This window comes from Plectrocnemia conspersa, unplaced genomic scaffold (assembly GCF_051122295.1).
Source record: "Plectrocnemia conspersa isolate PC_06_02 unplaced genomic scaffold, ASM5112229v1 ptg000008l, whole genome shotgun sequence".
NCBI lineage: Eukaryota > Metazoa > Arthropoda > Insecta > Trichoptera > Polycentropodidae > Plectrocnemia > Plectrocnemia conspersa.
This window is the reverse complement of record NW_028277172.1, coordinates 1367699-1392914: the sequence shown is the minus strand read 5'-3', so window position 1 is coordinate 1392914 and position 25216 is coordinate 1367699. Positions and strand designations below refer to the sequence as shown.

The window sequence follows — 25216 nt, the reverse complement described above, 5'->3', positions numbered from 1 at the left end:
TATTTATAAAAACTTGTTTACAGCGTGAATTGCGTTAAATAAAAATGGCGAACTTTCGGTCGGTGCTCGTGGTTTGTTTTTTCTATTTCTCTCGAAAAATTATCATCTTTCCGCCACTGCAGTGCTGCCAGCGTAACTCTAGAGTGCCAACAAACCAGTCCCCCCCATAATGTAGTTTTTATTATAAAATTAGATTCTATTGCTAGAAATAGAACTCGCTACTTTTCTTATTTTATTTACACACACTTGAATTAAAAAAATAAAACTCAATTAGCTTTTAGTAAAAACGTTTTATTTAATAAAATTGTTAATTTTGATATATATTGTTAATTTAGAAACAATAAAAAATCATGTTTTTTTTCATAATTATAAAAAGTGAAAATTTGTAAATGTAATCTATACATTTTATAATATATTTTACAACAAAAAATTGTAATAAATAATATTGTAAGCAGTAATATCAGAAATTGGTAAAAACTCTAAGATTATAAGTAAGAAAAGTTAAAATAAAAATCAGAAATTAAAATTATTTTACATTGTAATGAAAATCAACATTTATAAAATTTGACACTGAAATGTGAATAGTAGTAGTATATTAACATAAAACTTAATATATTAAAATCACTTTACTTATTAATGCAAATAATGGCTATATAACAAATAAACATGATTTTTCGATATAAAATTTACAAAATTGTACATGGCATTGCACAGCACAATGGCAGGCATACGGGCACGGCTGTGACGCCCGATGATGACTTAGATTTGCTACTCGATTTAGCTTCGTATTCATATTTACCCTTTCCTTTCATATATCCGCCCTGAAAATAAATATAGATTTATCAGACAACTCGCCATTATAAAAACGAAAGAGAAAATATGATATAGTTACTCCAGCTTGTTGATAAGCGGCACTCTCCTCTCCGCGAGCGAACATTTCCTGACCCGGTGGGTAGTACACGGCGGGTCCTTCTACGTTTTTACTTGGAATGGGAGACTAAAATGAGATATCATTGTTTAAGGAATGTTATCACGTTAACTTAATGATTGTAGATTTAATAGAAATAATATTACATCGCTGGATTTGCTAGATTCTTGCAGCTTGATGCTTTCTTTCATTGTTAGGTTTCCATTCATAGTTGATCCTCCCGGTCCCCTAGCCGGATTGGGTCGATGTCTTAAGCCTTCATCTGTGATCCGATGCTAAAATAACCATAATAAAATATGTTATTATATATATTGACTTACATAAAATATATGTGTACTTACATCGGCATCAGGAAAATCGGCCAACAGTTCGTCGAGTCGTTTCGGGGGTTCTTGTACACGTGGAGCAGGACTCTCATTGCGCGGAAACGGACTTGGAGAAGGCGGAGATAAATGTCCCGATGGGAACGGTCCAGGTTTCGGACGTCCATCGACCGTATTATATGTCGTATAATTCGTAGTAGTATATTTATAAGTGGAAGATCCCTGCATATTAAATTTAATGATTGATTTTTAAGTCAGATATACTACCATTAGCATGTTATATTTACCGGTGGTCCACTGTTATTCGGTGGATAGTTCTGTTTTGGCGTATTGTCAATTGGAACTGAATAAGTCGGACTGCTGTTTGATGGATACGGCGGGTTTCCTGCGTGTTCGGTCGTGTAATGAGTGGTTCGTGTTGTTACTTTTGTAGAATCGGTTCCGAGCGGTAGCGGCGGATAGTTGTGCGGTGGCGAACCAGCTAGGCTTGTGGTGCTGGTTGTGGTTATGCGAGAATTGCAATGCGTGCAGAATTGACAACCTCCAGTGAGCTGCGGAGACGGTGGCGGCGGTTGTCTAAAATTATATATAAAATATATTTTAGACCACTAACTGATTAGCATTAGAAAATTATTTTAATAAATATCTGGGACATTATTTGGGGGGGGGGGGGGGGGAACAGGTGGGGGCATTTGCCCCCCTTCCCTTGAATTTGGCCAGAAAAATGCATGTCATTTCATTAAATGACATGCATTTTTCTGGCCAAATTTAAGATTCATCGTATTTCATTAAATACAATGAATCTTAATGAACTGGCTAACTTTAGCCCCCGCCCCCTCCCTAGAAAAAGCTGAAATGAGATCCCTGATTCTAAACCAGAAATTCCTGGGTTAACCCTCAAAGAAAATCTAAAAAAAACAATTTCGAATCTATCTCGAAAATATTTTTAAAAATGTCATCTCAATGAAATCATATCGGAAAACATTTTCACTGATAAATATATATTTTTGCTAGTGAAAATATAATTTATCTAAATTTATTTTTATATGTAGTAATATATACATTTACATACTTATCATTATTTATATACATGCGATGTATAAATGTTACAGTGAATCTTTCAGTGAAGTTATATTTTCATTAGCGAAGTCCAAATAAATTTTTATATAATTGAACTTGACAGTTGCGAAACGTCCATTTGTTGTTCAAACCCAAACCTAATGTAGTTTAAAAAAACAGTCTCGAATCTATCCAGAAAATATTTTTTTAAATATATCATTTCAGTGAAATAATATCAGAATACATTTTTACTGGTAGATATATATATTTTTTACCAGTGAAAATGTATTCTGATATTATTATATAAACGCTAGATAACCAAGCGTTTCCACTGTGACGGCGATGGCACGATTTTATTGCTTTTGACCCCCTTGAATTTGGTCAGAAAAATGAATCTTAATGAAATGGAAATATTAAAAATATGCCCACTCCCTAGTCAACTTTTTCCCCTCCTTGGAAAAATCTGAAATGTCGTCGCCCTTTGTGCTCCGAATGCCTCATATATGTAATAATATTAATCTTATTATTGTGGCAAAATTTTGTACATCAAATATTATTCTTCAGTACTTTATATAAACCACATATATTTCTAAATGGAATCATAAACATCATAATCAACTCACTTTACAGGCGTAGACGTTTCAAAATGAGTATTGGCATAAGTGCGGTGATCGTGATTCTCTTGAATGTAACTCGATTGTTGATGACGATTGTTAGTGACGTATTTTTCAGCGACAGTTGTGTTTGTTGTTGGAGACGTCGTCACTCCGGGAATCGGTATGGTGGTTGGATCCTGATCCGCCGGCACTTCGTAAGTGTAAGTCTTCACAGTCGTGGTGACTTTATTCATGGGAGTGGTCGATACCTACGATAATTTGCATATTAGATAATCATTCATTAACTAAGAGACTGAAAAAAAAACAACATTAACCTGAACGTTCGTATGGTCTTGACATTTGGCACAAACAACTGCTGGCACTGGTTTAGGATTAGCCGGAATCAAATGAGATTCTAAAACAAACAATAGTTTATTTACTATTTTACGGCACGTAAAATGATTATATATATATACCGGTAACTTGATTTCTCGTGACTTCCCTCGAGACTTCTCTGATTGGCGCAACGGTAGTGTTTGGCGATATCCACTCAGTATCTTTCTCTATTCTCGTAGTATATGGAGAAGACTTTGGCATTCTATAATATAAATTAAACATGACATAATATAAGCATAAAAATAATATAAGAATAATATACTAACGTTGTTCTGTAATCAAAGGATGAAGATTCCATAGTGTCAGATGCGTATCCACCTGAAAAATACACAATTATATATATATAAAACTATGATGCTTTATATATAGATATTTGCACGAGGCTGAGTAAAATGAAAACGTTAAAAGTTCGATTAAAATTGTTCTGTAAATTGGCAGAAGTTTGACACAAAGGCGTAGCAGTAGCTTAAAATGAGTGTCGCACTTGCAACATGCATTAAAGTTGATCATCACTATCGTTCGTTTTTTTGTTAAGTGTACTAGAACGAATCAAAATACTGTAGCTACAAGCAAATAAATTTTTTTCTAGAGGTATCCATACAATATCTCAGCATTAATAAGCTTTTATTGAAAGCCATAGAAACCACGTATAATAATGATTAGTTTTCAGTAGACGCCCTCGTACATATCATTTAATAAACATACTTTTGTACATCTTTCTATCTTGATCTCTCTGCAAATCGTCAAGAAGCGAATCTAACTCTTCGATATTATGTGAAAGATCACGATTGGTCGTAGTCACAGTCGTCGTCGTAATCTTTTGGGGCGTATTAGTAATCATGTGGGTAGTCGGGTAACCGATGGACTCACTAGGAGCGTGTGTGTATTCATATTGCTAAAAAAATATCACCTCTTTAATACGATTCAATTATAAGTATAATATTAGTAGTTCGAACAAGGATTACATCAGCTACCTCAACGGTATGAAGATCTTTTCTGTCATAAGTACCTGCCGGATTCTTTTCTTCTTTGTATTCGTAATAGTACTCTTTGTTCTTAGCTATAAAAATGATTTGTAACAATTTATATCGTGTACTGCATTATTGGATCAATTCTGAAAATACCTGGCACTCCATTGGACGTTTGCACTAAGCTTCCGTACTTCGGCAAGAGTTCTGTTTTCATAGACTCTGTAAATAAAACATTCAATGAACAACAATTCAATTAGTCTAACTGTGCTTGCAATATTAGTTACCGAAATCCTTATCGTCGAAGTTGCCCTTACTGGAGTACGTTCGATACTCGCTGTGCTTCGCGTACGCTTTCTGCGCCATTTCGATCGGAGGTCACTGAAAGAGATAATCGAGTAAATGAGCGATACGTCAATGGAAGCAAACTATTGATTGTCGAAAGATTGAGAAAGATTGGCTTGGCGCCCAACACCGCCAAGGATATTTCAGTGTGTGTCAGTGGTCAAAGTTATTTTAAACAGGTGACTAAGGGTATAGTCTGAGTAAGCAGTCTATTGTTGCGCGCGATGGTCAGTGCATACGGTGCATGATTCATTTTCGCGCGAAAAATTATTTTTTTCAAAATTTCCGTTTCAAGTATGCTTTTTTCGTTGCAAAACAAAATGGTCGGTTGGTTGGTTGGTTGGTCCGTAGTTACCATATTCTGACCATGATCCCATACAATCGTTTTAAAATATTTTACTCTATATTCAAAATAATAACAAAATCTGAATTAATTTCCGGATACTCTTATTTTATGTAAATAATAATAATAATAATAATAAATATAAAGGATTAAATACAGTTTCTATTTTTATTGATGATTTGTTACATTTTTCTAAAGCATATATCAGATAATGATTAAGCAACTAAAATTAATCATTTTTAATTATTAAAAGTCACTCAAATTATTAGTTTAAGTTCATTTCTATTCCTAAACGAAAAAATAATGAATTTGTGACAGTTTCCCTAAGAAATAATTTTTAAGAAAAAAATAGATATTATTATCCTTCTTTTTGTAACTCGCACACTTAATTACCGCGACATAAGGATGATCATCCATAATAATAAGTATGAACGTGACAATAGAGTGTAAAGGAAGGAACCGCACAAAAGCCCTCGTTACGTCCAGGAAAAAAAGATTTCACATAAATAACACGTTTTTACGAAAGAATATTTCTTTGTTGCGAAACAGGCACGGAAATAATATATCACCGGAAGAATATTTCCGTTGCACCATTCGACCTTGGAAGGATGTCCAGCGAGCGAATTTTACTTTCTAGAGGCGTATACATATTTCGTTGGTCGAAGAAACGAGTGCGACAATAGTTGTGATTCGTCAGTGAGCTTCGCAACCCTTGTTGCTTAAGGCTGATCTCCAATGAGAGGCCAGAGACGTCTGAGACGGTGGACCATACGGTTATAGACTACAAGACCTCCGAGGACCATTCACTGGACATCATCCCTCCACCAGCATCTCCACCACTGCTCGGAATATATGTAATATTATACAATAAATTATTACCAGTTTCCAACTGCGTCTTTCTGGTTGCGAAGTTGCACCCCTTAGGGCTAGAAAACTATAAATTATTATTAGCATTTGTTCGATTAAATAATTACACAAATGTAAATACACATCCAGTGTTTCTCATATTTTTCTTTTGTAAAATAAAAAATATACTCTTTATGTATTACACATTCTCTTTTAGTTATGTTATAATTTTTAAAACTCAAATAATAATTATATAGAGTTGAATGTGAAGGAGATTATACATTATTTTTATAGAAAATGAATCTTAAAGATGAGCATTTGTTTTTTTATATTAATATTACACTTCTCAATGGTTTGATTTGGGTACATATATTTTAATAATGACTTATTTTGAGCATACATTTACAATATTTATTTAATCTAAATTGATATAATGAAATATATGCATATACAAAGTGATCCAATTCGAGTTTCCTATGTTGGCAGCACTGTAAATCAGACAGCTGTCAATAATCACGTGTGTTCAAAGTGTTAAATGTTAGCGATCCATTTTGTAAATGCGTTGTTGCAACAACGCATTTACAAAATGGATCGCTTAACCACCACTCAACGCGTTAAATTGTGCAATTGTTCTACAGAAATAACAATTTCGTACGAACTGTGAATCGGAATTTACGGGAAGATTATGGTTAATTTCATTGTCATACTGAGTGAACATTTTGCAACGTAGTGAAAAAATGGACTGGAAGTGTCGGAGATAGGTTGAGGTCTGGGCATCATCGTGACGCTCGTTCAGCTGAGAATATTGGTGTTTCTGCACTTGCTGCTTCTGGACTTGCATCTACAACTGTATAAATTTCAGCCGCACATATATCATAGATAGGGAAAAATTTACGCAGATTAGGTGGTCATGCTGATTTTTCAAAGAAAATCTTCTTTTTTAATGAGGCACATTTCCACCTTTCTGGGTATGTTAATAAACAAAATTGCCGCACACGGGGCGAGGAAAATCATCATGTGATTCACGAAAGAACATTACATGAACAAATAGTGCGCATTGTGGTCAGGCGGCGTTATTGGGCTTTACTTTTTTGAAAACGATGAAGGTCCGACTATGACAGCCAATGGTGAGCGTTATAGGCGCGTGATATTGATGTGGAAGACACGCGGTTCTAATAAGACGGCGAAACTTGTCACATATCGGGTGCAACGTTGGATGTTTTGCGTGTAAAGTTCCCAGGTCGCATTATTTCATGTTTTGGTGACGTCAACTGCGATTTATTGCCGTTGGATATTTTGTGGAGTTATGATAATATCGTGTCTACGCCAACAAACCCGAAAAAATTGAGGACCTAAAAACCAACATACGCTAAGTTATAGTCGAGATATCGCTATGTACGATAGAGTCGTTGAAAGGATCGGCCGCTGCAAAAATTCATAGGTGGCAATTTAATTGATATTATTTTTTTATAATTAATGAAATACAGCAAATGTTCGATTATTAAAAAAAAACAATAATTTTAATTCGGAAACTGAAGTTGGATCACCTTTTACGTGATAACGTTTACTCTACTAAATTCTAGTTTTAAATAGAGCAAAACGGACGTGAAATGGTTCAAATGAACTACATACATATGTTGTCTCTCTCTTTCTCCCTCTCTTACCAAAAAGGTTTATATCCTCTGATTGGAGTGGCGCGTGGGAAGAGAAGGAATAAAGAAGTGTTCGATTGTGACCGGCTTCCAGCACTCGCCCATGCATCTCGGTCTCATTTATCAAGCTCTTACGCCTGTTCGAGGCGGAGAACGTTTTTGTGATTAGTCGGTGGTTTTATATATATATATAAATTTATTGCTTCATACCAGAACTATAAAATTATATACTTATCGCGAGCGGAATTACGTAGTAGATTGAGCTTGAAAGTCGCGGATACGGCACGAAAGTGGAATGGATGCGTTGGGAATATTTATAAGAGTGACAAACGGCGCTGGAGATAGCCAGAGGAGAAAAAAGAGATGTTAAATTGGTAGATTCCTATCTTGAATTCCGAAGAATTCTGTCTGAGTGCAAGAAGATTCTATAAATCAGTTTTTAAGTGGATTCGAATTCGATATGAGAAATTGGACTTCAAGAATCATTCCATTCTTAAAATAAGTATGTTTATAATACCAGATATTTGATTTCGTTGAAGGTTAAAGAATGCAATATTTACATTTATTTAAAGTGTTTTTTTTCCGTTAACCAACTTTAAGATATACATTTATATTTTATTTTATATAGTAGTATCAACACACTTTTTTTGGTATGATATAAATAATTCATTTTTTAAAGCATTGGTGCAAATTTAATATATTTTTTAAATTATAATCTAATTTAGTAACCGCTCTTTGATATTTTTTATATCCACGTCTCAAGTACATACACGTAAACGGTTCTTCTTAATCTACATCTTTCTTTGTATATGTTTAATACTGTACATAATGAAGGGGAAATTGATCTAGAAAATATTACTTGCATCATCTTATTGATTAAACTCTGGAGTTCGATTACTCATTGTTGCTGAGACATACCATCTCAGTCGTGCTTGATAAGAGAATCGTCGATTAATCGACTCATTTGAGTATCATATGTATTTTTATGACTTACCACCACGGGTGGTTTCTATAATCAGTAACATTCCCAAGGTTTATTAATTCTCAGCAATTACTAACTAACAGCATTAACCATGACGAAACCGACGACTCCTATCCTTTATATGGAGTTAATAAGGAGAAATGACAAAACCATCACCTTCGACGAACTGGCGCCAAATGCGGCACACTCCACAATCCACAATCATGTCAAGGATTTCAACTCGTATAGATGGATATAAAAAAGGATTTCCAGGAAAAAAACTGCATCAAATGGAATGAGTGCCTTACCGTTTTGCATCTCGCCTTGCACCTTCGATTTTGCTCTCTAGCATCTCGAGATACGTGTCTCGGTTTGTGATGACGCAACCGGTCACCGACGCGTCCATATATGGACCTCATGTCTGTTGCAAAACGTTTTGCTATCAGTGATAGCCTTACCCACATTTTCACATGCGTGTCCGCTTTCTCCACCACTTCCCGAGATGATGGATTTATCGCATCCGTCATGATGATGTTTTTTTAATAGTTCCAAGAATGCAAAGTCAATCCCATTAACTTATATACCAGATTAAGACAACGAAACTCATGGAACAAGAAAATATATGATGATATCAAAGATTCATCTGAAAATTAAGATGGAATTGAATAATTTATAGACTAGACACTGTATGTTAATGATCGTCTCCACACACGTAATAGTTGCTTCGTTAACCTTGTTACTTGGTGACCTATGCATTAATTTAAATAGAGGGTAAAAGTCTAACAAGATTTCTGCACAAAAATATAGAATTACTCGAAAAATATCACTTATTGTTTACTAGTAAATATAACCCAATCCATCAGTGCAGTTCTCCACCGAGTTCCTAAATTCTTTGGAACCATCTGGAAAGCTGCCATTTTTGTTTGTTTTTATGGTACTAAGTAACATAAATCCATCTAGAATTTGTGAGTCAAAACATTGCTACCAAATGTAATTAAAGCAAGAATTTTAACTGAAAGTGCTAAAGCAGCGTGACTTTTAACTTTAAAATGTTTCAATTTCTGATTAGACTCGATTAACCAATGACTGAAATTAGTTTTTTTTTCATGTTCAAATATACAGTCACTCCCAAGGGATTATTGATTTTAAAATGTACAATATATGTTGAAGTATTACAATAGTAATTTATGGTTAGACAGACAATTTATTCCGAATTCGACTTTCTTCTTAGTGATTTACTGTATGGCTCATCGTTGTTTTAAAAATGCAATCTTTTAAATAAATAAACTAAGCTATCAACAAAGTAAGCAAAATTTATCTGAAAATCCATACCCTTGGAATAAAAATAATATATGAATGCAAAGCATAACCTTACAATCAAGTTTCAAATTTTGTCCAAATTTGGTTATCTAGTCCCTAGAGCTAAACTCTACCTCTCACTGTTGCATGAAAGGTCAAGTTTTTTTAAAAGATATATAACGACATTGACCTTGCTTGAGTTCCAATCGATAAATCAAAAGCTTTCACGATTTGGTTCAACCTATAATTACACTTTTGGTATCCCGCATCGTTTCTAAAAAAAACACCCGCATCTTTCAATACTAACCCTCGATCGTTCATCAGGTCGAGTCAATTGGTTCCAAAACGAGCCAAAGGCCAACGATCCAAAATAGTAATTTATTAGATGATCCTGTTGACACAATAAGATGTGATGTCACACCGGATGACCCAGCGGGTCATTTCACTTATCTCAATCGGTACTTACTTCTTAGTAAGTCACCGCTGGTGAATGCTTTCAGAATTTTTAAACGCTCGATCTGGGAAGGTCAGATTGAAAGTAAACAGAAATAACTTTCCGCCTCAGTGGGTCAGCGTGTGGGCGCGATGCTAATGGAAGATGAGATTCGAATCGAGGATAATGACGCTATTTTGCATGTCATCGTTGCATCCGTTGCCATTTTTGGATGCACACTTTGCATTACTTTGTTTGGAGATGAAGAGTATTTTTTTATTTTTTTGTAATCCTTGCGTAAGTGGTGTTGATGTAGCGCTTCGTTTAATTCAATTGACTCAGTTTAGTGAATGCCACACAATAGGATTCTAAACTGTTAGGTGCGTGCCTTTGTAGATAAAAGGTTCAAAGCATTTTAATTCATATGAATAGTATTATTAAAGCATTCTCTCATTGTCCTATTTTGGAGATAGATTAAATAAAAAGTATTTACTGCAATGTATGTTAGATTTAATATATTACATTTTTAAGATATTACTTTGTCGGGGCCATCCATAATTGTTGCGCTATGAAAAACCTGTTAAAAGGGTAAAAAATGAATGGATTTATTTCCCTCAAAAATCACTAAGAATTTAATCTTTTAACGTGGAACAATGTAACACATACATACATATCTCCGCGCCAAGGACAATTAACAAAGATTCTAATTCCACCCCAAACCATTTTTGATTGATTAAAGAGGCGAGGACTAGAAGTCACGTATCCAATCTAACCCTTTTCTTGATAGTATTATATATAAACGAGAACGCTGCCATTCTTCCATTTGGAACTGTTCTTCCAAACTTCCATTATTATTTGTTTAAATTAAGACCATCGTGACCTAACAGGTTATCCCAATGCGTAAAAGCAATACATAGTATTATTAATGTACAAAAATATACAACTAAAATAAAATTAAAGAAAGGAAAACTTCATAAAATATTACAATTAAATAATAAAAACTGGACCAGCTTTTCTTAGTTGGCATTAAATAGATTGATGTGCAATGCCGGCACATTAAGGAGCTGGATGGCGACAGCCATAGGCGAGTCGGCTAGTGCGGACAAAAAAGGTTTTGCAATGACCACACACAGATGACCACGTTCTAAAGGGTCATTATCTCAAACCCTAAACTCGCGTTAATGACTGTGACCAAAACGATCATTTATTAACAATAGAGACAGTCGGAGAGTGAGACAGTCACCCAGTCAAGGACAGGCAGTCAGTCACCAGCAGCCACCCGACGAGACCTGAAGACGCGTTCCCACCGACAGACGCGAAGAGACGACCTGGAACTCCCAAACGACTATCGCTGCAAGAAGAACTACCTCCTGACACTCGCTGCAGAGCGCCACATGAACCCTGAGGATCATCCACTGGCATCATCACCTGCGTTAGCTTCGCCATGTAAATATCGCACTCATGTAAATATTGCAATAAAAAGTCTTACTAGATTCCACATTGAGTCTCATTGGCCACCAGGTCAATCACCCCTGGGCCTCAACCACTAAAGTATCAAAATATATATCAAAAGAGGACACAATCGTGACTTTCAAAACTGAAATTCCTTGAGAAAAGTTGGATTGTTAATAGAACATACATATTTTTGAGAGAAATCAGCGAATCGTATCCCAAAGCTTAAAAAAAAGGCGCTGAGATACAAGAACAGATAATAATCAAATATCCTCATACAAAGGTATTTCAAGAACCTTTTTTAAACTTTTTAGATTAAAGGGGAGAATTTGGTTATTCATGGATTCAAAATAATAGTTCCTAATTCAACAATAATTCGAATTAAGGTGTCATAGAACAGCGGTCGCCAACCGAACTTTCAACTTTCATTTATTTCAATTTTCCCCTCATTAGATTGCGCGGTAATTAAAGGCTTCGACAAACATAGCGATGCAACTATTAAATAAAGTTGCCAGATCTCACACTTACTTAAAATATTTACCGGCCGTAAATATTTGCAAATTTTTTTAAAGAACCTAGCGCATATATCATAAAAGTCCAGTAAGAACACAGGCTAATCCAATTATATCCGTAGATAGTCGTAACTGGGCGTGACAGCAATAAGTGGGCGAGCACTAAGTCTCCCTCATGGAAAAAATAAATATCATTTAATATTTGGAGTGGCACTTTTAAAAAAAATCTTGGTTATGATCCGCGGGATTCAACATTTTGAGTTTAGTGATCTGTGAGGTCCGAAGAATAATCTGATGGCATATGAAATCGGGACGGTTTACGGAAGTCTAAGAGTCTGGAACAAATTGAGTGCATCTAAACAATTGTAAATAATTTGAATACAAAAGAAAACTAAAACGTGTAACTGCCGTTTTATGTCATTATTAAATAACTTAAAGAGTAGAGGGCCCAAGTTGGACCCTTAAAGAACCTCCGAATGAGTGATATATTATTTTGACAATTAGTCGTCATAGATCGATCGCTCAAATAATTAATAATTATGCGAATTCTGTATCAAGATATGTTGTCACTGATTTGGTAAAAGACAGTATTTGGATAATCACTTCGTTTCTGGCTTGGAATATATATTAGACCGAATCAAGTACGACAACGTACAACTCCAGAAAAGCCATCGCTTTCACTTCGATTGTTTGATTTGGTCCAGCCAAGCAGTCACTCTGCATTTCCAATGATTGAATGAGAACTTCGGAAAGACTAGGATCAGTGACGTAGCTAGGGTTTGTGCCACCTAGGACGATCCTTAACTTTGTCCCTCTTTCCAAACAATTATCTAATATAAAATCTGACCTTCCTTATAATCTGTAACTTAATGCACGTTTTTAGTACCTCAAAACTTTTTGGGGCAGATGGCTCGTTTTGACCCCCACTCCCAGTAACGCTACATACCACATATTATATGCATATAAAAATATGTTAATGGTTATCAGGCATTTCATTATTTTAACCGAACAAACAATGCGGAACATCTGGCGTAACTTCGAGTTATACCGATTTTAAGAAAGTAGCCAAATTTTTGGGCCGGCCAAAAATATTTTTATCTATAGGGGCGGCATTTTATGACTCGGGTCATAAAATCAGAATTTGTTAAACTGTTGTTTACGCTACACGAACGGTCCTTTCATCGCGAAAATGCAGCCCTTAAGCAAGTGCCGCCCGGGACGGTCCCCCTATCCTTAGCTATGACACCGAATAGGAGACTACTTTCGGTACGACTAGGATAATATCATACATTTATTGGGCAAACTATACAACCATATATAAACTTTTGAAATTTAAGAATAGCTAACTAATTAGTATGTTTTAAGAAATATTGAAATTATTTCACTCAAATATGATGTTTAGTTACCTTAAAACTATTGTTTTTGCATTTCTTAATGTGATTTTTTTTAATTTTTCGTTGTAACTTAACAGGCGTAAGCCCGATGCGTTACAGTGTGGTAAATCAGTACTGACTGAGTTAGTCAATCAGACACAAACAATACCTAGAAGTATTAATATACAATATTTTCAATATTCAAAGAAGTTTATTTGATATTTAAGTTTTGTGAATCAAAAGTACTTTTGCTTGGAATTAATGTGGCAATGCAGCAATGTGATGATATTTCATTGCCTCCTTCATTACAGTTTCACTAAAATACCACCGCAAATACGTATAACATAAACAAACTAGAGGTAAATAGTTTTTAAAAGCAAACCAGTGTTTAATTTAAACATTAAACATAAAACCATATGCTCAATGTAAACACGTGGCTTGTAAAAAACGCGGCACGTTCGCTAAGAACAATGGCCAATATATTTTATCTTTTTTTTATGTTTCCTTTTTTTCTTCTAATCTTCATCCCACTGCACTTTTTTGCCGCAGGCGTTCGCAACAATTGGAATAAAGTGGAAGGTCAGGCGTTCATATATAACTCATCTTATTAAACGTAACACGAGCGACACATTATTACATCATTGACACAATTGGATATGTGTGTCTGTGTCCAATACATTTACGCGACATTTTCGCGCAGAGGAAGGTCGATCAGAGTTTGTCAAACTTATTTCAAATATGTAGAAAAAGTGACGTTTTGTTTAATATATTATAATCAGCAGAATAGGTGTAACCGGTGATTAATACCGAGTCCTAGGTTCAACCCTAGTGTTTATGATACACAGTATTCAGAAAAAAATCAAATAAATAGATTTCATGCAGACTCTCAACACCACCTGATACAAATCAAATCAGGAACAAGCTCACTGTTGTACAGAGCTAGAACCAGGCCGACGAAGAACACAAAGACTCGGAGTTTAGACCGTGAAAAAAGCACTAAAGTGCAATAGGATGAGTTTTCGAAAATATGGGACAGTAAATAAGTAAGGCAAAGCAAGAAATATAATCAATTAAAAATGTATATAAATGATTCTTAACGTTAAAACGAGAGTCAAAGCGTATACCAAATAGCTTACTTTAACTGTAATATAATACATATATATATTAGACAAACAAACAAAAAGAGAAACGCAAAAATTCCATAAAAAAATTTCGGAAGCAGCACAAAGACGTTAGCGAAAATATCCACTCCGTTTGGAAGCGGTTTGAAGAAAAAACGAAAAGAAATTGAATTTTAAAAATGTCCACAGTGAACAAACATGACGATAAAAATACAATATCAAAGTATTGACTTCCTGTTCTGGATACTATACGATCAAATTCGATCACCAGACAAATATAACTTAACACAGACAACAATACAAGTAAAACAAACACTAAAAATGTGAGTATGAATGCGCAAAACAACACAGTGTGATCAAAGACGAGAACCGCAATAATCTCGCTGTGACTGTGACGGGAATACACCTGCCGAAACTTTGATCAAAAATCACCATCGCTAATAAACCTGTCTTTTTTAATTATAATATAAATATTCGTAAAAAAGTGTTTTAAAATAATATATAATATATGCTCGAGTAAAGAGTATGTGTTATATACTCTGATTTATAATATATTTATTCTTAATATTATATAATTTAATATGATCAAGATGCAATTATTTTACTGTGGCATAATTTGTTAATGTACACAAGGGATTGATTTTTGTATCATCCGTGTGAACGATACGATGAATCGATAATAGTTGGCCATACACGCGCGGATCTGCTCGTCGCGGGTGGCGGACAAATCCGTTCGTGTGTGGTGAGAAAAGACACAGATGTGTCTGTCCGCCGTCTATCCACTGTCCGTGCTCAAAACGAACGTATAGGACACAGACACGCAGATCCGAGCATCCGCATTTTTTGTTAAAATTTGTCCCTTAAGTGATTTTATGACCCGGGCCATTTCTGTCCGCCAAATTTGCCGCCACCGGTAAACGTCTAAAATAAGATTTTGGTGATAAAGTTTTATTAATTTATGATCAATCAGGTCACTCAATATTATTACCGTTGAAAATGTATTTTTTTTATCAATGACAGTGGGACATAAATACTAAATTCGCGTGTTAAAAATAATTGTAAACCTTGTAATTGCTTATTAGGACCAATCGCCATTAGTTATTATTTTAGTACTGTAGGGATAGGGCTCCATAATATGCTTGTTTAGTTGAAATGCAGAATCAATTAAAAACACGTAAATCTGATGTCGAGACTTCGGACAGATCTGTCCTGGTGTATGTCGGACATATCTGTGCGTGTGTGCTTAGCTTTTTTAATCTTTGTACTTGATACCGAGAACAATAAGATACTGCTCATGAAATCCATTAAAGATTGTCACAAAGAAAATGCGTCACATGTTAAATAGATATAAGAAGGAAAGAGATTTTGTTCTCGGAGAGAGAGAGAGAGAGAGAGTGTGAAGTCAGAGCCAATACAACGTCTATTCATTTACAAATCTTTCGTCCAATCAATTCCTCCTCCCGGTCCTTTTCATATGCGCATATATTATGTTATTATTAACACTAAGAAACTTGTAAAGTCATGATGGTCAGATTTCGAATAATTAACTAAATGATATATTAGCTAATGCCTATGCTACAAAATTTTTAAATTGTGATAAATATATTATCGCAACCACTTAAAATTGTTATGGCAAAATAAAAATAATTGATTTACAGTATTGTGCAAATGTCTTAGCCATCCCCGCTGCACTATTTTTTAAGTGAAATGGGGGAAAATAGAACCTTTATTAGTCAACAAATAGCGAAAAAATTCAGAAACTTAAATAAAACATGTAATATTATAGCAAATTATGATGTAATCAACATTATCAACATTATCCATTCGACAATTAAACCACTTAATGGAGAAATTAAATCAGTAGGTCCTCAAACTTTTAGCCAAATTTAAAGGTGTGAGAATCTGAATATTATGCTATTAAATCATGAATCAGTGTAGCTTCAGTGCAGCTTCTTTGTTAAAATCGGACACCACATTTTTTGCAGTCAAAGTACCCGCCATAAATCAGAAAGAATAAAAATATCCGTCGCAAACGCATTGAGTAAAGATAAACGTATGTATTTTAAAAAAACATACACAACGGACAGATTTTGTAATTGGCCGTTCCACCGAAAGCGGCGAAAAACAAAATCTCCTATGAAGGGAGCCATGGGTACAGACACTTTTTCCGACACTTGAACACCGAAATGTGCGAAAATGACTTTTCCCAATAGTTTTTAATAATATTTATTAAGATCAGAAGTCAGAACACGTCCTTCAGACAGATCAGTCACGAATTTACATACGCCACTTCATCCAAAACTACTACTTTGCTTCCGACTTGGAATAAACTGATCTCGCACCAAGAAGTGATACGCCAAATTGACTGAAACGATCTGACTAAATCAGCCGCTCTCCTTCAAGAAGTCAGCCAAACTCCCAATAGTTTTAAATTTTATTTATTAGCATATCAATTTTGGCACGCGTGCCACCTTTGCACACATATCTATACTCTATATCTCGCATAAGGCCAAAACACTTAAAAACACATAAATTATGCACGAACACGTAATTGAAAATATGTTATGTCATAATAAAATTTACTTATCGAGTATGTCTTTTTAATAACAAAATTGTTCATAAACTGAATAATTGATCTAACCGCAACTCGTTTACAAGGTCCAGTTATATCCAATTATGCATCACCGATTCACAACAATTTGCGGTTAGTGGTATCACACTGATGAGCTGATGAGTTTTTCAAAGTAAAAATATGACATAAGTGATTCGGACAAAATTTATAAATAAATAAAAAAATCAAGGTTTGAAAACCAATGATTCAACGAATGTATTCATAAGAATATATTGTTATATATTTATATATTACAACTCTTTGTTTATGTGGGAGCAATGAACTTACATAAGAGTTTTGATCCAGAGGTCCTTTTTATGGACTAACACGACGAAGCACCCCTTTCTTACACCTAATTAACATACTTATATAAATAGGGGAATGTCCTTCGTTCGTCAGCATTCATATTGATAAACACTACAACTCTTTGTTTATGTGGGATCTATGAACTTACATAAGAGTTTTGATCCAGAGGGGCTTTTTATGGACTAAGACGACGAACCACCCCTCTCTTACATCTAATTAACACACTTATATAAATAGGGGAAAGTCCCTTGTTCGTCAGCATTCTAACTAATAACTTCAAACCTCACGGTCAGTCATCGTCTGATGACCGACCCCCCCTAAAAACCGATTTTCATCGAGCTCACGCGAAAATATAACAATATCAATAAATTTTGCATTCGAATGCGGTTCTTCCACAGAAATCTAATAAAAAAAACACATAATACCAAAATGTAATATAAAAGATGAAAACCGGTTAGGTTTGTCATTGAATGTGTTGTATTATATAATTTTACATGTGAGAATATGGTGTGTTATTTTTGAGAGAATTCATGTGAGATAGATTCAAAATGGTGCAGCGTCTTAAATTTAAAAAATCGTTTCTGAATATGTTTTTTATTAATCCATGTTATATGGTTGAGGCAAACATCAGCTAAGTTTATTATAATGGCATTGGAGAATCTGTGTTTACACCTATATCTGTCAATCAACTTTGCGATTATGCTTCGACTATGTAAATCAATGGTTATGTTTGAGAACTACCTATGGTTATTTCAAGCTTTCAAGCTTAATAAGCGAAGAAAAGGGTTAGCAGGTTAAAGCCATAGCCATGGAAGTCGCAAGGTCGCCAAAAGGTGCAAACGCATGCAGATGTCTGAGATCTGCGAGGAGAGCGGTAACCCAGACTCCATTCAGCAGAAGGTGTATCATCAAGGTTAACCGGTTCGTTTTTCCCCCAGTTTGGCGCTTGTCAAAAGATGTGGGCGTATTTTGTCGTAACTAGTTGCCGATGCAAAAATCTTACCCACAAAAAAGAGCAAAGAGACCGGAAGGAGAACAAAAAAAAGGAGATCTGGAGCTAGAGAACCAGTCTGACCGAGTTTCTAAGCTTAGAAGCTCGGTTTTGCATCCAAGATTCAAATGCATCGCGTTAAAACTTTTCTGCGGCTAACACGGGGTGCTGGTTTCTCCATCGTGTGACCAGATGGTGTTTGACCTCATGATGGCGATCGGAACACCCACACGAAACGAGGAATGTCCGCTTAGGTTTTACCAATCGGGAAGGTTATCTAACTCTTTGATGGTTCATTGTTTACGGTAAAACTGATCAACAAATAACCATGGGTACCAAGCTCTAAAACACGCACCATAAAAAAACAGCTTAAAGCTTAATGAATTGCCCAACGAGTATTTTTTAACAGTAAGTCACCATATAATTTAGTGCTGCGTTTTGTGACAAGGATTTATTTGTGGTGTCTAGAGCCACATTCGTTTGCTCCATTAGCCTGTCATTCCTTTAAATATAAACAGAGCATTTCACGAGTCTTGTTGCTCCATCTAATGCAAAGGGAGAATGTGAAAAATTCAATTAGTTTGACAAATGTTCGTAATGAAGACGAAGTAGCAGTTGACACTTAAAAAAGTCACAGATGTTTTGTTATTTCTCTGTCCTTAGTCAAACAACTTCACCCACATTGTATCATCAAGATTTACGCAGACTACCTACATCTTCTAAATAATAAGATCCATAGAAAAGGTATTTTATAATCGTACCAGGCCTCGATCGCCTTTTGTTTCCAATTATTTCATATCGATCCCCATGGGTCGATATCACATTGTTATAGGTCGATTGGGAATCGACTGTAAAAAGTTAAATTATTATCACAAACATAATTGATTATAGTTAAACAATTTAAAAGGAGGATTATATAAATTGAAAACAAGATTTAAAATACACATTAAATATAAATATTAAACAATATATTATTATCATAAATTTCCTCGAGTTAAATTATTTATATATTTAATAGGAAGAACAGTGAACACCCCATGATTCGTTGCAGAGTTATTCATGAAGTGTTCACTGTTTTAACCAACGCTCGCTCTGATCTAACCTTTCCTTATCGCATTATGGCCAACGATATCCGGTGTGTCACCATGCGGTCACTAGGGATTGCAATAAAACCGGTATTACAGAAAGAGAAAAACAGTCAGCACCGGTATTATCAGTTAAATTATATTTTTGCTTGTAGACATATAAATCTACTGGTGAAAATGTATTTGGACTTCTTTTTCTACTGTTAAAATATGTATCTAACGGTGAAAATGTATTCCGTTATGACTTCACTGAAGTGACACATTTAAAAAAATATTTTCAGCATAGATTTGAGACTGTTTTTTTAGTTCATTAAGTTAGGTTTGGGTTTATACAGTAAATGGACGTTTCGCAACTGTCAAATTGAGGATCAGAGACATTTTAGAGCAGCATATAGTTTCATTAGCGCCTATCAGTTATATTATATTTTTGCTAGTAGAAATATGTATCTACTGGTGAAAATGTATTTGGACTTGAATTGGACTGAAAAATACACATTCACTGTAACACTTATACATCGCATATAAATAGATAATGATAAGAATATAAATTTATACTGCCAAATAAATTATATTTTCACTGGTAAAAATATATATCTACCAGCGAAAATGTATTACGATAGGATACCTTGACAAACATTAAACATTGAGAGCATAAAATAACTAGTTATATTGTTCATAAATATATAATTAAAATAATACTTAGAAAAAAGCAAACAAAAAAATCATAAGATATTAAAATTATATGATACGAACCGAACCAGATCTTCGTAACTGACATTAAACAGATCAATATGCAATGCCATAGCCATAGGCGAGTCGGCAAGTGCGGACGTCTTAGCCCCTACGGGCATCAAAAGAGGACGCGATCGTGATTCTCGAAGACGTTCTGGAACCCAAAACTGGAATTCCTCAAGAATAGCTGGATTGTCGACAGAAGAAATGTTTAGCGGCATACAACTTTCTGCGAGAACTCAGCGAATCGTATCTCAACGCTCTTAAAAGAAAGGCGCTTGGATATAAGAACGTATAACCAAATATCCTTTTGTAAAGGTATCTTAAAAACCTTTTCAGAACACATCTTGGAAGATTTTTCACAGACACGTGTATGTGTAAGGAGAACCTCCACTTGGTCTCAAAAAAAATGTTCCCACCGAGATCGTAGGAACAAACTGATGGCGAACGGGACCAAGAAAATGTCATAATATGGCACTTTCCGACACTAACGGAAGCTCATCTCCATAGAGAGTCTAAATCACTCTGTAGAAAAAAAGAATCCGCAACAGATCGAATGCATTTATACAATTTTAAATCATATGCGTGCAGAATTCTTACTAGTATGAGATTATTTCATGAAGTATAAAAAATAAAACAACTTCTCCCACATTGGATCATCAAGATTAACAGTCCTCCCACATCTTCCAAAATGTTTGAATCCTTAAGTGACTCACAAATACAGGAAGGATGGCAAAACACTACGGTAGGTCCTGGTACGTGAGACACCCATAATATACAGCACCTGATTATGCATTCAGCTTGCTATGCTATGTCAAGATTATCGTTAAAGCGTGGGAACACTTTCCGGTGTGACGTCACATATCAAAATATAGCTTGCTTATACAAAGCAAACACCTTAAATTTATCAATCGGAAAAGTCAATTACCTCAAAAAGTATTGTGTTGATTCAGTCGGATGTTATCCGTTAGGATTATGTGTTGAATAAGTGATGGATTTAGGCAGTGTCTAAGACAATAAACTTGTCATAAAGGTGTACAAGAAAAAGTTTCGCAAGCACGTGGTGTCTCCATGCCTTCAAAAGGCATTGGCCGAAGCACTAAAATATAGTGTTTATATACCTATAAAAATGGGTAATGTAAAGCTATTCTACATTTTACAGATGTAGTAATAGAAAGTACACATATTCATGGAAATGTTTTAATCTATCATTTCGATATGTAATAGATTAATGTATGACAAACTCTTCCCAGACGATAGACTAGCGTCTTATTTACTGTCCAAAACTGGGACGAGGCAGTCTAGCTGGCCGATATGACCCGGTCTATTTCGGCAACGAATCCAAAGTAACAACTGGCGCCTGGTCTATTTAAAAACCCGCACGCGCACGTAAGACCGCTCACCTGTCTGGGACTGTGTTTCTATGACTCACACGTGGCTAATTATTCAACAGTATCCCCAGGAATCAGGAGTGCAATAAAAAAAATAGTCAAAACATCTGCGCTTAAAGTGTTGATGGAAAAGAAACCCCTTGATATGTTTTTTTAGGGTTTAAGTTACATTGTTATAAGGTAAAACGACGTGCGGTTGACATGCCGACTACCTAAAAAGTCTAGGGACGCTTCGCCTCTTGGGGTTGATTTTTATTAACATTTCGACAAACATCCATGCGTTACAAAACTTAAAATCTTTGACATATTGCATAACTGTATCTTTTATGAATGAAGTGTTTTTAGCATACTAACACGATATGGCTGATATATTGTCGAGACGAGCGGAATGCAAAGTGAAGAGCATTATAAACATACACACACAAGAACGAGTCTGTTTGTTTATCTTTATAATCCAATGCTATGTTTGTCGTATTTATTTGATTACACTTTTTTCGTAGATCAAATACTAGAGAAATGAATCACGTGTAAATATATACATAGTAATATTATTTTATGCATAAAAGTATTTCCCCCTTTTTATTAGGTTGGTATCCTTGATGCTCGGTGTTTAAAATAGCCGGCATATTATATCACAAATGTTTTATTTTCATTGATGAGGCCTAGGGAACAGCCGTTTTAAAAAAATGTATATTAGTCGGTTGCTTTCTTATTGCGTCACTGTTCCATTCCAATTCTTAAAAAATAACATTCGTGGAGAGTGTGGTAAAAAGCTGTCAACATTGCAGTTTACGTTTTGTGCAATGGTTCATTGAAGATGTTTATACCAATTTTGTATTTGATGCAAGAAGTATGTGAAATATGATGGGTATAAACAACAATGTGAGTTATTTCACTGATAACATCCATTTATCACAATAAAGAACATGTTGATTTACAGAACTGTTTGACGTCAAGTTGTTTTTTTAAACTTCTTGTATACAATTTAAGTATCACACAAAAATATTTTTTATTATCTGTATTTGAGATAGAACTTTACCTAGCATGTAATATTTTATATTTACTAGTATATGTAATACAAAAATAAAATAAAAATGCTATTCTATAGATCAGAATAAAACTATAACAATAATTATATCGAAACAAACTCGTAATCATCGCGTTGCATTTAATTTGTATAATACAATATCCGTCTTTTATCCCTTGAATTTGTAACAAAAAAGCGTTTTAGCGGCTGCTCAAAAGGAACGTAGAGCAATCACTAAATTTATTATAAAAAAATAATGTCTCCGAGTTACCAAATTTATGCTGCCGTAAATAAAAACATATACTCAACTGAGTCTAATACGATATTTATCAGATAAAAATTAAAAATAAAGATTTATGTTCCGTTCTTTGATGCTAGCGCAAAACTGACATATAAAAATCACTTATCTACTTTATTTGAAACTTTTAATTGAAATTGCAGCGGTGGCCGGTATAAAATCGACCAGTACTGTTTTTTGCGTTTATAAATATCAATAATCGTTTAAATCTGACTTTTATGTTCTGGATTATAATTCTGAACTTTCAAAGTACAAAAAAATATTTTTTTTTTAATGAAAATTTGATTAAATTATGTGGTGTTAAATAGTGGGCAGAATCTAAATATGTTATTCAATTTTTGGTAACGAAGAGCCTTACGTTAAAAATTATAAAAACTAATGATTTGAAATCAGTGTATAATTTTACATATAAAACAGGTTATTCAAACTTTGTGGCAAAAATGTATAATCCTGTTTAATCTCAGATAAATAATGCATATATTATTAATATTAAAGCTACGTGTGTCACTTGGCTATGAAAATAATTTATTACAAAAAAGGTTATGCTCAACTTTAAATGTGTTAAATCATATGAATGCAATTAAAACAGTTTTCTATATAGTATTTTAAAATCAAATTTAAATTTTAAATGGATAATGCCGCGTCAGACACCATTCATTGAAACTTAAAACAATCTTTCGTCTCTTGGATTGTACCATGATCTCATCTCGAATGCATTCCATTTTTTACGGCACACGCTTCGTTAGTATCCAAGAAGCGAATTAACCCTTGCTCTTGCTCCGACACGGTCGTTCTTCAAGTCTTCGAGCTCTTATAGAAAGTTACTGTCAAGAAAGCGAGCGGCATTTATCAATCGTTAGAAAATATGTGCAATGTTTACAGATTCGAATCTAATCTTTAATATGCACATCTACCGGATTCGTCTGACGCCATCTACGCCCACCGACACCAGAAGAAGACACGAATAATCGTCTAAACGGCGCATATGCGTATTTATGTGTGGAAGCTTTTTCTTTAAAAATAAACGACCACCCGAAGGGAGCGACGGAGACTATAGAATAGGCCAAAAACAGACGAAAATCTTAAGCAAAAACTCAATTTTGCACAAGAACTGGTTTCCCCCTAGTCTACTCGTTTCGTAAATATGGCGACAGATTTTCTACGGACGCCTGTACTAAAACACATTTTAAGTAATTAAATACTACGTAAAAAAGGGAAATTAAGATTAATAAAATTTATATTAAGCCGAATAATGAAAATTATGAACGCTTTTCAATTAAAATACTTCTAGCATAACATATTTAAAATTATAATTATGCATTGTCAAATAAAATTTAAAACTCGATAATTATTACATGGCCACCAAATGTGGTGTTTAATACGTTATAATAAAAAAATAAACATGGCTTCCTGCGTTACGACCTATAATGGAGCTGGATTTGAATTTGACATTTGATCCACTTTGATATATTTTTACTGTAACATACACCTGTTTGGAAATATACATATTTTCCGGTCAATGTGGTAACAAGCCGCTTCGTTATTGTTTGTTTTACACAAAACATATCGGAAATTTTATGCATTTTTTTAATTGACACTTAAAATTAGCTCCACTGGCGGAAAAGGAGGAGCGGGCGAGATCAAAGCCAATGTTTACAGAAGAAACAGTTGCGCAAAGGAGTATCAAAAACTCACACAGAACCGGCGTCGTTTCCTGCGAATTCTGGCAGAGACACAAACTCGTTTCGCACTACTTTTACACGACAGCGTTTATCTGTCTTGTACGTTCTCTAAAAATAACGTTCGAAAAGTTTTGCGGCACGGAAAGATCGAAATTTAACTCGCACTAACGACACGACTATACGCGCCAACCACCCGGCGCGCTCTAATCCAAAGTCTGCTTGTTTGAAAATAAATTGAGTTGTTGTTTTTGTGCGCATGCGCTGATGCGTTTTTATTTCAAGTGCACCGCGAGTAAACAGTTTCAAAAAGAAGCTCTGTTAAAATAAACGATTTTTTATTCCAAAATAAAATCATTATTATAGTTAAATTAAATAAATTGTAATATATTCCAACGAACCAAATTTAAAACTTAATTTACGGATATTATTTCTCTATTTTTTATCAATCAATAATACACAAAAATCCGCCGAAGAAGTTTTAAGGAA

The 25216-nt window shown here is 34.6% G+C and overlaps 1 protein-coding gene across 5 annotated transcripts; it reads right to left on the bottom strand.

Moving 5' to 3' along the window:
- Nucleotides 1-275: 275 nt before the first annotated feature.
- On the bottom strand, nucleotides 276-24935 carry LOC148232683 (uncharacterized). Of its 5 annotated transcripts, none has more exons than XR_015810311.1 (14): nucleotides 24744-24935; nucleotides 4558-4651; nucleotides 4427-4492; nucleotides 4277-4362; nucleotides 4008-4197; nucleotides 3569-3620; nucleotides 3383-3504; nucleotides 3242-3321; nucleotides 2892-3175; nucleotides 1539-2009; nucleotides 1270-1473; nucleotides 1075-1203; nucleotides 893-997; nucleotides 276-821 (listed from the first exon to the last, which is right to left on the bottom strand). XR_015810311.1 is itself a non-coding variant. In XM_088189171.1 (14 exons), the coding sequence occupies exons 2-14, from the start codon at nucleotides 4634-4636 to the stop codon at nucleotides 687-689; spliced, it is 1788 nt and encodes a 595-aa protein (XP_088045297.1). In that variant the 5' UTR covers nucleotides 4637-4651; nucleotides 24744-24935; the 3' UTR covers nucleotides 276-686. The 5 variants fall into 5 exon arrangements, 4 of the variants coding, with proteins under 4 accessions (XP_088045297.1, XP_088045300.1, XP_088045299.1 ...); XM_088189171.1 differs by having other exon boundaries at nucleotides 1539-1827; nucleotides 2934-3175; nucleotides 4268-4362; XM_088189174.1 differs by having other exon boundaries at nucleotides 1539-1827; nucleotides 2934-3175.
- Between the last annotated feature and the right edge of the window lie 281 nt (nucleotides 24936-25216).